General features: G+C 34.0%; 1 protein-coding gene across 1 annotated transcript in view; it reads left to right on the top strand.

The window, feature by feature from the left end:
- The window catches only part of LOC136043619 (uncharacterized), a 75576-nt gene that overhangs the window by 47796 nt on the left and 11139 nt on the right, over positions 1 to 16641 (top strand). The window contains exons 5-6 of the mRNA XM_065728527.1: positions 1148 to 1261; positions 2491 to 2672. Coding sequence (XP_065584599.1) covers positions 1148 to 1261; positions 2491 to 2672 — 296 coding nt within the window. The remainder of the gene's footprint in view (positions 1 to 1147; positions 1262 to 2490; positions 2673 to 16641) is intronic.

A 16641-nucleotide genomic window follows, 5' to 3' on the forward strand; every position in this document is an offset into this window, starting at 1 on the left:
TTTTTTTTTCACTGTCTCATGTAAAATACTATACCCGTTTTTTATATTGTCATTTGCTTAATTTGGGAATGGAAAGACATAGTTATCTAAGAAATTGTTTATCTAGTTTTATAAGCAGTAGGTATATTTTTATTAGAAATAAAATGTAAATACGATGAAGGGGATCCGCAAGGACCGCTAACGAAGAAAAGTGAGCATTGATCCTCGAAAGAACTTTAGTATTTATCTATGAATATAAAAAAAAAAAATCTAGAGGACACCTTGAGTCAGGCCGTCTAATCTCTTTCCATCACTGATTCTTATTCCTCATTTTTAAAGATTTTATTACTACATCGAATAATTTAACTGATTTCCATTCATCAGCTTTTGTATAGTTGTCGTTGCCATGGTTGAGCATAGAGCCTCCAAGAACTTAAAGATCTTCTGACTGATAAATTTAAGGTTCAGAGTGGTGAAAGCAGTCAGAGTTTTTCTTAGGTGACATTCTGTTCTTATTTGAGAGATAAATTCAAAATTATGCGCGGCCACAGTGTATATAATTTAACCAAGTCGTAATTATATCTGTTTACCAATGTTCCACTTACAAGCATAAAGTTTGTAACTAGCCAATTAGAGTGAAGATTTAAGGCATATAGATAGAGTGAAGAGTGAAGATTTTGAGAAATTAGAAAAGATAGAGAATTGGGAGATGGTATTTTGTATCTGTACTTGGAATCAATGGCGCCGATTCACGAAAATGTAGTGGGCAAGGATTGTTGGGGGGAGATAAAAGGGACCAGTTAGCCAAGGCAAATTAGAAAATAGCTACGAAATATAAATAATAATGTGTTTTCAAAATCTAGGGAGAACAATTCCTCCCCACCCGACCCTTAATTGGTGTCCCTATGCTGAATATGTCAAAATAAACTAAAGCTTAGTACGAGTCATTCGAAACAAACTATTTTCCTTTTCAAATGTATCCTTTTGTAGTACAATTGTCACGTTAAAATTAAGAGAAAGTAGTGTTACTAACAAGCTTTCGCTTGTTTTCTAGTAATAATGGAGTTTAAATAGTCCATCCTCTCACTAGACTCTAACCTTTTTGCCTAGTGTCAAAAATGTTGAAATTCTCCTCGTGTTTTCAACGGGCTATTCTATTTCATTTAAGATAACTAAAATTGAATTTCAAAGAGGAGGACGTCCAATGAGATTGTCTGGCAGAGAAGTTATACCGGTTGAGAAACATCTTTCTTGCAAATGTGGTTGCAAAGTCAAGCCATCTGTAAGTATTAGCATTTTACTATAATTTGCCCGTTTTGTTCTTGATTGTAAATAGAGCTTTTCATATGTTTACTTTGAAATCTATTACCAATTGCTCCTCTCTTTTTTCACTTTTAGAACCACTGTTAACTATGAGAGTTGCAAATTTTATGCACAAAAAAGTACTAAATCTATGGTCAATGGCAATGTGATCCAGAATGGTTTTGACTATTCTTTACGTTATGTGATATTCTTGTAATTATCTCATTATATTAGGCTTTAGCTACGCTCTACGGTTCCATTACATGTGTTTGCCTTTCTCTCTCTCTCTCTCTCTATCTCTCTCTCTCTCTCTCTCTCTCTTTCTCTCTTTCTCTCTCTCTCTCTCTCTCTCTCTCTAACTCTCTCCCTCTCTCTCTTCCTCCCTTTTTCTCTCTCCCTCTCTCACTCGTTCTTTCTCCATTACTCTCCCTGTTATTAACGAATGTGTTACTGTATAATAAAGTAATTTTCCAACATTTTATAATATTTTTTTAAAGATAACTGTCATATAAATATAACTAGAAACTAATTATTTTTCATAAGAACTACTCTTGAATCATATCTTAAAACATTTTTAAAAATCCTTTTTACTTTTTGTTCTTTTCGCCCTAAATCAAGTATAGAAATATAAATATAAAATAAAGGATATATAGAGGATAAAGGATAAGATGTAAATATAGAATAAAGGATATAAATATAGAATAAAGAAATATAAATATAGAATAAAGAATTTTATAGAAATTTACCTGTAGAATAAAGGTAAAATATATGATGCCCTGGTTTGCTCTTGCAGCGTTATTTTTTTCTTATGATTCTCCTTGATTCTCATTCCACCGTGTGATACCACTGTACGACAGTCTGGGTCATTTTAGCCTTTCTTTCTTACTTTTTCATTCCCTTCCTTAGTGAATTTCGTTATCAACAAGTAAATAGTTCTAGATTAGTGTTACAGGCATACCTGTCCAAATCCTAAGCCAATAATTTGAATCTCTTAAAGTGTATTGTTACCTAATGGTTTAAGCCAGCTTGGGGTTTAGATGAAGACGTGTAGACTGTCACTTCACACGTTACTTTAATAAGATTTAATATGCTTTTATTCCTTTTTGAATTTCACTTCTAGAGAGATGTTGTTGATTCAATATAGTTTCTAGTCAATATTTGTCATCATTAATAAATTTCTAAAAGGTGGGTATAATTTTTTTTCTATAGGATTGCTCAGAAATCCAAGTTTACAGCGTCGGTGATTGTAAATGCGATTGTAGAAATATAGAAGCAAAAAGGATTTGCGATTTGGATTCAGAAAAAATTTGGGACCCATCAAGATGTATATGCTTTTGTCGAAAGGAAAGAACTTGTGCAAGTGGTTTCTACTTTGATGTCACTTCCTGTCGGTAAGAATTTCTTCTATGAGTCTGAAAACTCGAATCAAATTTCTTCATTTTGGGTTTCTTATGACCCTTATATGAAAGCCTTAACTACCAAACTCATTAACTCCAATTAAAAACAGCAAAAAAACACGAAAGTAAATGAACTGCTATGCTTAATTTAGATATAAAAATTGTCCGATTAAGAGAAAAATCTCGAAATTCCTAGTGATTGTAATGTGCGACTGAGGAGAAGCTGCTAAGTAAAATTCAGTATGTTAAGTTGGCTTCCAACAAAATCTTAAAACTCAGCATCCAAACAATTTACATAATTTTGAAAAGTATTCCTAAGTATTAGGGAATATCCTTAATAACGTTCTATTATAACGCAACCCCATGTAATTTAACCCTCATTTAACACCACCCATTTAACTCATCCCGATTCAACTTAAACCTGTTCAGCGCTACACCATCCAACTCAAGCCCTATTCAATTCAACCGTGTTTAACTCAATCCTGATAAAACTGAATCCCCATTCAACTAAACCCCGTTCATCCTGAAGCTGAAAACTTCTGAAGTTCACAGACCCTTTATTTCAATTCAACCCTTCCAGTTGCGACTCAGCTTCCATCGAAATCAACCCTAACTAACTCAAAAGTATACCCGAAAAACCTTTTTACTTTAGTTGCAGCTTTAAAAACTCTGGCTAAAATGAAATTCTTTTTATTTATCAAATTGCTCGAGTATTTTACGTTATTTGTTATTATTTTATTATTAGTATTAATATTTTATGTCACTTTGCGGGATTTAAGGCTATGACTTACAATCTGATCGGACACAAACTGCAGTGCACTTTCAACCCCTGGGAAAATTAGCTCCTCCTTACGAATAAGTTTTAAATGGAAATTTTATTAACGATTGGTTGATTAAACGATCAAATTAAATGGAATACCAAATAATTTGAATAAGATCGATTTTCGTAAGATTAAATTCCGCTACAAGCGGTTGAGTTGATTGAGGATCAAATTCAATTCAATCCAATCATATACATTAAAACAAAAACACATAATTACATGTACATAATCTGCCAGGAAAGCGCAAAAGTGCTTCACTAGGGCAGAAACTTAACTAAGAATAATGAAACAATCAACTAACAGAAACAACGAATCAACTGGATTTATCAAAAAAAGAAAAAAAAAGAGAAAAAATAGGGGGTTGACGAAGAGAAAGAGAAGAAAAAGACCGAAAAGAGGAGAACCGCACGATATTCAAGTCTAAACAGTATTTCTGAAACGACCCTTCACTGCTCGCTTGAAGGTAATAAGGTTATTTGAGTTCCAGATTTTCAAGAGGATTGAATTCCAGATAGCTGGTGCAAAAAATCTAATTAAAAAAGAATCCCTTTTTAATGATGGTGTCTCGTTGACAATGTCAAATGAATTTCGCGTTTCATAAGTATGCAAATCTTGATTTCAAGTGAATTAATTTTCAAGTATCGATGGAAGGAGGTTGTTAAAATATTTAAAACAAAAAGTTGCAATCTGAAAATCCCTAGTCTTTGACACATCAAATATTTAAGATAAATTTGAAATGGAGGTTAATGTTATCTGAATGCTGAAGAGGTGATATAATTTCAATGGCCTTATTTTGGATGATTCGGATTCTCTTATAACATGAGATGAAGTTGCCTACCTATATAGAGCATCCATAAGACAAATGGGGATGAAAAATAGAATGATAAATCATTTTCAGGATTTTCTTAGGGAAACGGAATTTCAGACGGTGGATAACTCCAAGGTACCTTGAAAGTTTGTTACCAATCAATTTAGCATGTTCATTCCACGAAATATTCTCATCAATAATAAATCCAAGATATCTACAGGTTTTTACCCTACTTATAATATTATTTTTTACAATTGAATTGAGGTCTGTTTAGACTGATCCGATTATAGAAAATAAAATACAATTTGTTTTACCATAATTTAGTGTCAAATACTGTGAATCAGCCTCCGATATAAATTCGGTCAGAGCAATTTCCATTTTTTTTTAAATAAAGAAGGTAGATTTTCACATGCAACAAAAAGAAGTGTGTCATCTGCAAATATTATGAGATTAGCTTCAGATAAATAATATTTTAAATAGTCAATATAAATGAGAAAAAGCAGTGGTCCCATTATTGAACCTTGTGGCACTCCACACGGTAAAAGATGGCACTCTGATTTGCATTCTGTAAAACTTGAGCTCTATTAATAAGATACGAACGGAACCATTTTAAATCCACATTACGTACACCAAATGATTCAAGAATTTAGAGTAATTTATCATGATCAAAAGTGTCAAATGCCTTTTTAATGTCTAAAAGTAAAGCTGCGGGTATTAGACCTTTATCAAATGCATCATTCACCCAGTAAACCAATTTAAGAATTGCAAGGTCCGTAGAAAGTCCTTTGCGAAAACTAAATTGGGTATCACATAGAAGATTCTGCTCCTGGAGCTAATCATACAATCTTTTATGGACTACTTTCTCATAAATCCTCGAAAAAAAATGTAAAATAGAAATGGGTCGGTAATTACTCGGGTCGTTCTTTGACTTCCCTTTTTGAAGGGGTAGCACTCGGGCTATTTTCAGTCTTTCTGAAAAAGTTCCCTCTTCAAGTGACAAATTGATCAGATGAGTCAGATTAGGAATAACAACTTTTTTTTTGCTTTAACAACTTTTAACGATACTTCATCTACTCCACAGGATTGTGATTTCATTCTCATAATTACTTCATTTATTTCACTTTCATCACAATTTGTAAAAAGGAATTCAGAAGTAACATGACGAGGTTTAAGTTTGGGGACTGGTGGACTTTTTGATCTATTAACTGCTTCATGGCACAGCTTAGAACCTTCCTCTGAAAAATACTTGCATAAATTTTCCGCAATTTCTTTTGGATCATTAAAAATTTTTTCACTGAAATTCATCATTTTAATCTGGTCCTTTTCCTTTTTATGCCTCAGTGACTCATTGATTTTAATCAATCAATTAATCAATCGAAAAGTCCGCTTCATGTTTCCATTTATCTGTTCAAACTCTTTTTCGTAATAAGCTCTTTCAGCGTACCGTTTAATTTTATTCAGCTGATTTCTATACTCTTTGAAAGTCAGGAGTTTCTCATTAGTGGGGTCTTTTAAATAATTTGTATACACTCTATTCTTCATTTTTACAGAAACAAGGATATCAGTCGTCATCCATACTTTCCGAAGGTTATTTTTTTTCTTTTTAACTTTCTTTAAGGGCATCATTTATCAAACTCAGCTAAAAATATATCCATAAACAAATTATAAGCCTTTTCTACACATTTCCATTTGAAAACTTTCATTTGAAAATCAACATGTTCCAAATTTACAGCCAGATTTTTCAAACTAATTTCTGATAAATCTCGATGTTTAATCTCATCATTTGGTGGTCTCCCCTTTAAACTATCAATTTTACTCATCAACATAAGGTGGTCTGATCCATCAGTAACAAGTACATCGGCCATACAACCATTCAATAACTGCCCATCCACAAATATATTATCTATTAAAGTTGCCGAAGAATGCGTTATTCTCGTTGGAATTGTTACTAAAGGGTACAAATAAGACTACAACATTGTATTAAGGAAATCAACACGATCATCTGGATTCAATAAATCAATATTGAAATCTCCCATTAACACTACCTTTTTCTTTTCCTTTGCAACTTGTGACAGAAGACTTTCAAATACATCTAAAAAATCTTTCTTCGAAAATGATGGTACTTTATATATTATTCAAACAGTAGTTTTTCTGACCATGACGACCTTATTTCAATAAACAATGTTTTGAGTTTACCTTCAAGCCAGTGTGAAAAGTCATGTCTTACCTCATAATCTACATCGCTTCTTATTAAAGCGGCTAGTCCTCCTCTCTGCATAAAAGAGCGGTCTTTGTATTCAACCCTATACCCTGGAACAGAAAAATCCATTACATTCAGGTTCTCGTCACTCAAAAACGTTTCACATAGGCCTACAAACAATGGCTGTGATTTAAGACACTCCATTATCCACAACAAAGAACATTTAGCGGATCGGAATCCTTGTCAGTTCCAAAAAAGAAACGAATTTCCATTACATATATCCCATTTAGTAAGATCTTCAAGTTCAACGCATTAAATATCATTAGGGTACTTTTTTGATCCAGCTTTAAATTCTGACTGACCAAACGAAACATCTGAAAACACATCATCAATAACTAATCTATTTTCTTCATAATTTTTCAATCGATCACGGGATCCTGACATGGCTTAAGTGCAAACAGAAATTGATAAGAGTATAGCAGAGACAAAAAAAAATGAAGAGTATCAATGCGAAAAAGAAAGAAAAAGTAGGGTATCGCAAGCGGAAAATGGTTGAAAGAAACAAAGAGTGAGAACATGGCACTGCACAAACTGAACGTAAGAAAAGCAGTAATTAAGCTGATGATCCTTCACCGATAAGATCATTTGCACTTTGTATTTTCCTGATATTCGGACCCTGTTTGACAAAAATCATTCCATCGATTGACCATGCGTTCTTTGAACCAAGTTTGTTTCGAGCCAAATCAAGCAATTGTTTACGCTTTCCCGTTAAGTACTCCGACACAAATATACCAGTTTTTGCTAGTTTCAATTTTGCCATGAACACCGTTTTTGCAGCATCCAGATTACGAAAGACAACACAAACGGGAGACACGTTAGAAGTGCTGGAGTCTGGATTGGATGGATTTTGGAACCAACGAACGCTCAGGATGTGCGAATTTGCAATATCCGGTAGTCTCATTTTTTCCCCAATAACTTGTTTGACTGACATCCCAACACTGGCTCCTTGTACTTGCTTTAAACCACTAAAAATAAGCGTATCCATTATCATTTTCTGTTCCATATCATCAAGTTTTAGTTCAATCACTTCGATTCTGTCTTCCAGAGATGCAGTTTGCTTTTTGAGCCCAGATAAAATTTCTTCAAAAGCACTGAACTTTGCCGAGTATTCAACCAAAATTGAATCATGAATTTTACAGACGATGTCTTCTGTAACTGATGATACTAGCCCTGTAGAAGGTACCGTGCTCAAGTTGTCACGAACCCTTTGCTTAATTTCATTTTCAAACCGTTTCTCAGATTCTCAAGTTCTTTTTGAGCATAGTCCACAACGGAGGCAAGAGAAGCCCGATCCAAGTTTAACTTTTCTAGGTAAATGTCCGAGAGAGTGGTAACTTCGCTGAATGTATTTGCTACTCCTTTGGTTTTTTTTTCTTCACAGCCTCATCAAAATTTTCTTGGAATGATTCGAGCTGAGATTCTTGAACCGTTAATACCTCAAGGGTGCTGTAACAGAAAACAGCATAGTGTGATCCGTTTTCTTTTGAACAGTAACCACAATTCGAACCGGCCATTTTGGATATCCTTTGAATTTTGCAAACGCTAGTCCTCTAATTTCGAATCCTCCAGGCATATCGGATAATTAGAAATATCTTACTTTTTAATTGCTTTTCTTATTTATAGACGTGCCAGCCTTCGTCTGTTTCTCATTAAAATTATCCATAAAAAGTATCCAAAAAAGATTTAATTTCTTCGTCACTGAGTAATTAGATCCACTACTTTTACAAAACATATCAGTTAACTCTATTGTGCAACACTTAAATCACTATTCAAAATACAATCCTTTTTCAACACTGGTCTGAATAAATACTGAATAAAAACTGAATCCAATATTGAATCGGACTAAGCCGGATGAATTTAATTTAAACGGAGTCGGAGTTGACTGATAGTTGCATTAAAAGGGTTTAGTTGAACGGAACCGAGTTGGTTGGGATTGAGTTACATGGTCACTCCTTAAAAGCATATAAAGCTGAAAGTTAACCATATTCTTTGATCCTAAAACCTTAAAAACCATAAAAAAAAGAATCGATTGATTAAGTTTCCTAAGTTCAAGTAAGGGGTTCTGTGGCTTGTCAAGTTTAAACGAATGTATCCGAGTATCAGGAAAGTGCCACCTAGGCCATCTGGCGCTTAAGAAAAGAATGTTTTTTGACTGAATTAAATTGTTCTTACTAGGTGCCACATAGCAATTTTCCGCCCCCAGAGATTTATCTTTTATAATATATTATAATGTTATAGTATATAATTTATTGTACCCTCCTATCGCTACGTCCTATTCTCACAACATTCATAAGAAACTTAAGTTTCTTTGCCCAATAGCGGATGATTTTGATTAAGCAGTTTTGTATTGATTTATTCTCATAAATAAGCTGAAGCTCATATAAGATGTTAAGCTACTTGTTGACTTTACAAATAGTTATCAGATAACAAACTGATCTGATCAGTTATTTTACCTTGAAGTGGTTAAGTTAGCAACAATTCTTCGGTACCAGAGCGACCTTTGTTGCAGACGTCTTTGTACATGAAGTCAGGCAGAAGCTTCCCAATTCTGATGCCCAAAAATATCAAGATGCATATGGGGATGTCGACTGCTAATTTTGGTACTGCAAAAAAATCCATAGATTAATATAAATGACATAACATAAGAATGAAGCGTGCCAGTTGGACCAGGTCTTTCTAGTTTTAGCGTTCAGGACGCCAAACCATTCTTCATGAAAGTAGACGCCAACACTATAAATTGAAAAATAGTTACAATAGTTACATCAAAAGAATCTTATTTTAAGGCTAATTATAAATATATTAGTTTCATCAAGATTAGTCTTACCCATCAAAAGTTACAAGCCTGAGAAAATTTGCCTCATTTTAGAAAATAGGGGGAAACACCCTTTAAAAATCATACTATCTCAACGAAAACCACACCATCAGACCGTGTTAGAGAACCTTATTGTAGAACTTTCAAGCTCCTATCTACAGAAATGTGGAATTTCGCATTTTTTGCCAGAAGACAGATGACGGATGCGTGTTTATTTGTTTTTTTGTTTTTTGTTTGTTCTGTTTTTCCAGGGATGATTGTATCGACTGAGTGGTCCTAGAATGTCGCGAGAGGGTTCATTCTAACCGAAACTAGAATTTCTAGTGCCCTTTCTTAAGTAACCAAACAAATTGGAGGACACCTAGGCGCCCTCTCGCGCTCATTTTTACCAATAGTCACCGAATCAAAATTCTGAGATAGCCATTTGGGGAACTATGTCTTTGGGGACGACTTACTCCCACGGAGTCCCCATGGGGGGGGCTGCAAGGTACAAACTTTTACCTGTGTTTACCTGTAGTAATGGTTACTGGGAAATGTACAGACGTTTTCAGGAAGGTTTTTTTGGTTTAGGGGGAGAGTTGAGAAAGGGAGGGGGGGCTACGTGGGAGGATATTTCCATAGAAGACCGTCTCATGGGGGGAGAGAATTTCAATGAAGGGGGCGCAGAATTTTCTAGCATTATTTGAAAAACAATTAAAAATTAATATGAAAAGTTTTTTCTACTGAAAGTAAGGAGCAGCATTAAAACTTAATACGAACAAACATTATTATGCTAATGAGGAATTTACCTCCTCGTAATACCTCACTCTTTATGCTAAAGTATTTTTAGTAATTTCAACCATTTATTCTACGACCTTTGTGATTCAGAGGTCATTCTTAAGGAATTGGGGCGAAATTTAAGCTTTAGTGTAAAGAGCGAAGTATCGACGAGGGGTGAACCCCTCGTATACGCAATAAAAACATATGAATATAGAAGTTCGTTACGTAAGTTAATTCGTAAGTAACGTATATTTTTACCAATGAAAACGTTCGTAAAAAATTAAAAGTTCTAGTTGCCTTTTTAAATAATCAAAAAATTGGAGGGTAGCTAGGCCTCCTCCCTCGCTCCTTTTTTCTCAAAACGTTCCGATTAATTGCAATTAGTTAATATTCAAATTTCGTTTTAATTATTTATGCGCGGAGAGCCAAGATCAAAACATTTTATTAATTCAAAAACGTCCAGAAATTAAATAAAAAAAAACAAATTTTTTTAAATGAAAGTAAGGAGCGACATTAAAACTCAAAACGAACAGAAATTACTTCGTATATGAAAGGGGCTGCTTCCTCATCAACGCCCCGCTCTTTACAATAAAGTTTTTTACTGATTTTAAAAGTTTCTTACTGTTTTAAAAAGTAGAGTTAAGAGAAAGAATCAAACTTTAGCGTAAAGAGCGAGGCGTTGAAGAGGAAAAGCCCCTTTCATATACGGAGTAATTTCTGTTCGTTTTAAATTATAATGTTGCTCCCTACTTTCATTTAAAAAAACTTGTTATTTTATTTAATTAAGCTTAAGATCGGAAGAAATAGCAATCTTAAGCCTACTCAAAACGACCAGAAATTACTTTTAAAGAATGAATGAAACCGAAAACGAACAGAAATTATATAGACAATCATAGCAAAAAAAACATACACCAGGTACTAATATAAATGAATAAATAAATCTTAAAACGAGTAAACCTTAAGTTGAATATGCAAATCAAGCTTAAAACGAAAAAAAATATTTTGCTATTGAAGCATAAATGAAATCTAAAATGAACAGAAATTACATTAAAAAAAATCATAGCAAACTAACATAAAATAGGTACTAATATAAATGAGTAAATAAATCTTAATACGAGTAAACCTTAAGTTGAATATGCAAATCAAGCTTAAAACGAAAAAAAAATATTTTGCTATTGAAGCATAAATGAAATCTAAAATGAACAGAAATTACATTAAAAAAAATCATAGCAAACTAACATAAAATAGGTACTAATATAAATGAGTAAATAAATCTTAATACGAGTGAAACTTAATCTGATTATGCAAATCAAGCTTGAAAGGACCGAAAATCTCTACAAACAAGGGTTAGGGTTTAGCTTTCTTCTGTCACTGTAAAGGTCTAAAACCTACTCCTTCATTGACGCTTTACTAAAAACTAAATATATTTTGTACAGTCTTAGAAAGTACAAATAAGATCAAACTGAATGTTGATATATAACGCTAATAATTGTTCAAAGAACATCAGTCCAATATTTTATTTCACCTTAATTTTATTTTCATTTTCAATGCTACAGTAACTGGAAAAGAAAATATTTGTAGTATAGTTTTCATTCAGCGGTCATCGGGTGAACATCGTCTAAAAAAAAAAAAAAATATATTTCAAGCGAAATACACGGTGATGAAACTTGCATTAATTGGATAACGATAGAGGACTTCTTTGTGAACAATTTTGTACTCATCAGATACTATTGTGGTATGTCGTTTAGTAATGACGCAATGACTATTTGATTGCAATAGTGGCTATTGATTGAAGTTCTTAATTAAAATTGAAATTCGGAATTGAGAGTTAGAACGAGTTACGCCAGAACTAGTAAAAAAGAGTTAATCGTCGGCGGTTGTTTGTTAATGGTTATTGCCACTGTTCCCTTAAGAATTGATTTTCCCTTGAAATGTCTATTGAAGGAGGAGCAAGCGATCAGTTCTTAGAAGAAATTAATTTCAAGTTGGACCTAATGCCTTGCTTGACTGAGACATTGGAAAAGACGCTTTCTGAAGTTCTAACTAAAGTTACTTCAGTTGAAAGCCAATTGGCTGCCATAAATGAGAAATTGGCAGGAAATGCACGAGCTAATGAAGAGATGAAAAAGGAAATCAAGGTATTGAGAAAGTATTTAAGCGCAGCTAGTCAACGCTCAGATGCTTTAAAGGAATAACTTAGAAGGTCAAATATAGTACCGTATAACTTCCCTCCCATTAATACGGCAGCGAATACTCTGAGAGAAGAAATTCTTAGGACTCTGAATAAGTACATACACAATTTAGGCCTTTCCCGCTATGACGTGAAAAGACGTGTTTAGAATTCGTTCTGGTCCAGTGGTATTAAAACTAAATTCAGTTGAAACTCGTGGTATTATTTTGGGATCTAACCCTGTATTAAAGAGAAGAGGGATATCGGCTGCTCCAGATTACACCCTAAGGCAAAGGGAAGCACGCAAGCATTGGATATTTGTCTTAAATGATGCCCTTTCTAAGCGCCACCAAGCAAAGGTGAGGGGAGAAAAATTGTCTATAAACGGCAAAATGTTTATTTTTGACTTCTTCTCCAAGTGGGTGAAAGAGGTAGTATCCAACAGGGAAATTTTATGAGAAGAGAAGCTAACTATGAAGGTCCATCAAAGAGCCCGACCACTGCATAGTCTAGTGATTACCATCGACTTTCGTTCCCTCATAGGGAAGATCCCGTCTCGCCGTACGTCCTACCAGCACATGATGTTTTATTGCCAAGTGAATTAGGGACACTACAGTCATGTACACCCTTTGCGTATAGTTACATGGAATATCCAAGGTGTAAAAAATAAGGTAGACCATATATTACAAGATTTATATGATGTGGAAGCTATTGCTTTAATCCAGACGTGGCACAGTGAAGATACAGTGCCAACTTTCAGAGATTATCAAACAGTTCGTGGTAACGAACTGTAGTAAGGAGCGACCCGGCTCAATAGTAAACGAAACTCTAAAAAACGGAATTTTGATGCTATAAGATATATCAAAAGAATCAGATTTTTATGCTGATTTTAAATATATAAGTTTCATCAAATTTAGTCTTTGTCATCAGAAGTTACGAGCCTGAGAAAATTTGCCTTATTTTAGAAAATAGGGGGTAACACCCCCTAAAAGTCATAGGATCTTAACGAAAATCGCACCATTGGATTCAGAGTGTCAGAGAACCCTATAGAAAAAATATCAAGGTCCAATCTACAAAAACGTGGAATTTCGTATTTTCTGCCAGAAGACAAATCACGGGTGCGTGTTTATTTTATTTTTTTTTTTTTTTTTGTTGTAGTTTTTTTTTTCCCAGGGGTCATCGTATCGACCAAGTGGTCCTAGAGTGTTGCAAGAGGGCTCATTCTAGCGGAAATGAAAATTTTAGTGCCCTTTTTAAGTGACCAAAAAAATTGGAGGGCACCTAGGCCCCCTCCCACGCTCATTTTTTACCAAAATCAACGGATCAAAATTCTGAGATAGCCATTTTGTTCCACATAGTCTTAAACCATAATACCTATGTCTTTGGGGATGACTTACCCCCCACAGTCCCTGGGAGAGGGGCTGCAAGTTACAAACTTTGGCCAATGTTTACATACAGTAATGGTTACTGGGAAGTGTACCGACGTTATCAGGGGGATTTTTTTGGTTTGGGTGTGGGGTTCAGGAGAGGGGGCTATATGGGAGGATCTTTTCTTGGAGAAATATTTCATGGGGGAAGAGAAATTCAATCAAAAGGGCGCAGGACTTTCTAGCATTACTATAAAAAACAAACAATGAAAATATAAACATGAAAAAGTTTTTTCATTTGAAAGTAACGAGTAGCATCAAAACTTAAAACGAACAGAGATTATTACGCATATGAGGGGTTCTAAAAATACTTTAGCATAAAGAGCGAGGTAATTAGGAGGAGATAAATACTTCACTCTTTATGCTAAAAATTTTTTAAGTAATTTCAACTATTTATTCTTCGGCCTTTCTGATCCAGGGGTCATTCTTAAAGAATTGGGACAAAACAAGATTTAGTGTGAAGAGCGTGGTATTAACGAGGGGACCAACCGCCTCATATATATAATCAAAATATAAGAATATAAAAGCTTGTTACGTAAGTTATTTCTTAAGTTGCGTATTTTTTTACTAATAAAAACGTTCGTTGAAAATTAAAAGATCTAGTTGCCTTTTTAAGTAACCGAAAAATTGGAGGACAACTAGGCCTCCTTCCCCACCCATTATTTCTCAAAATCGTCTGATCAAAACTAAGAGAAAGCCATTTAGCCAAAAAAAGAATTAATGTACAAATTTCATTTTAATAATTTATGTACGGAGAGCCAAAGTAAGACATGCATTAATTCAAAAACTTTCAGAAATTAAATAAAAAATAAACAAGTGTTTTGAAATGAAAGTAAGGAGCGACATTAAAACTTAAAACGAACAGAAATTACTCCTTATATGAAAGGGGTTTTTCCTCCTCGACGCCCCGCTCCTTGCGCTAAAGTTTGATTCTTTCTCGCAACTCTACTTTTTAAAACAATAAAAACCTTTAGCGTAAAGAGCGGGGCGTCGAGGAGGAAAAACCCCTTTCATATAAGGAGTAATTTCTGTTCGTTTTAAGTTTTAATGTCGCTCCTTACTTTCATTTCAAAAAACTTGTTTTTTTTTTTATTTAATTCAGTAGAAAAAGTTACTAGAAAAGCGGCTGGACATATGAGATATTATGGTGGTATTTTAGTGTTAATTAAGCAGGGTTGTTTACAAAATCATTTACGTATTCCTAGCAATTCCGAAAACATTGTATGGGTTCGAATTCCTATTACAAAGGGCAAAAGATTGATGCTTGGATTCGTTTATATAGCTCCTCAGAATGGTTCATATCGTAATGAATCAACATGGGATCTGCTTGACGAATAGATGAGACATTTACATTGTCGACATGAAAATGATTATTTTTTAGCTGTGTGGGATTTTAACGCTTATTTTAGGCTGGGTAATGAAATGAATGAAGGTTTTTTTTTGTAGGAACGCCAGATTTGATACCTGATATTTATAAGACATCTAGGAATAGCAAGGACTTTAAAAGAAAGGTTAATTGATGGGGTAGGAGGCTTCTAGAGCTATGCTCTGATAGTGCTCTTGTGGTTGAAAATGGACGATTTGGTAAGGATGCAGAGGCGGGTGAGTTTACCTGTCTGCCAGGAAAAAATCCAAGCATAATTGATTATATATTGGTCGGAGCCGAGCTTGTGAAATCCACAATGCGCGTTGAGGTTCTAGGTATCATAGGGTCAGATCATTTTCCAGTGGAGGTAAAACTAAGCCTTATAACGGGAATAATGGGTAAAACAAATGTAGTTACGAAGAGTAATGATGGTTTTGAAAAAAAAATGTTTCTTATAAGAAGCCTTTGAAGACCGAGTGGAGTGGCGACGAGCTGGAGTTGTTTGGAAATGAACTTTTAAGGCCCGAGGCAATTGAGAGGCTTGAAATTATTTACAAATCATCAATGGATGTTGATACAACTTTGAGTGAATTGAGTTCAGTTACTTATAATTGTGCTCAAAAGTCTGAATGGTTAAATAATAAAATAAATGTAAATTTCTTTGACAATGAGTATAAAGTTAAGAAAAAATATTTAGAAGCTTTACTAGAGGCAATTAAAAATTACTCTTCATCTGAAGAAAATCATGAATTATTGTTGATATTCAAAGAAAAAAGAAGAGAATGTAAAAGGTTGATAAAAAGAAAAAAGTGGCAGAAGCTTAGAGAAGAACAGAAGAAGCTTGAGCAAGCTTTTAATCTAGGTAATACAAAAGATTTCTGGTCAAAAATGAAAAAATATGATCAGATATCCCAGCGGCCGAGGTCAAGTTATTTAGAGAGTATAGAAGGAGAATGTATAGAATCAAGTAAGGAAAATTGGAGTGATTTTGTTTTGTTCCCTATGAGAGAAAAGGATTATGATTTGGTAAGAGAGGTCTCGTCAGAAGAAATCAGGAAAGTTGTCAGGAATATGAAAGGAAGGTCTGGTCCATCAGATGATTATCTAAAGATGTAGTGCCTGCAGGTAAATATTCAGAAATCAAAAGTAATTATATTTAACAAGAGGAATGATAAATGTGAAAAGGATTATGATTTGGTAAGAGAGGTTTCGTCAGAAGAAATCAGGAAAGTTGTCAGCAATATGAAAGGAAGGTCTGGTCCATCAGATGATTATCTAAAAATGTAGTGCCTGCAGGTAAATATTCAGAAATCAAAAGTGATTATATTTAACAAGAGGAATGATAAATGCGAAAGTAAATTTTGGTTTAGAAGGGAGGAGATACAAGTTGTGGATAAAATTAAGTATCTTGGATGTATTTTTCAAAGTAATGGAAGATGGAATTCTCATATAAAGGAAATGTTAAACTGGGGAAGAGCAGCAATGTTCACAATTTTTAGGAATAATGTAATGGGAATAAAAAATTTGTCGTTCCATAAAA

The sequence above is a fragment of the Artemia franciscana genome, chromosome 2 (assembly GCF_032884065.1).
Source record: "Artemia franciscana chromosome 2, ASM3288406v1, whole genome shotgun sequence".
In the NCBI taxonomy this organism is placed as follows: Eukaryota; Metazoa; Arthropoda; class Branchiopoda; order Anostraca; family Artemiidae; genus Artemia; species Artemia franciscana.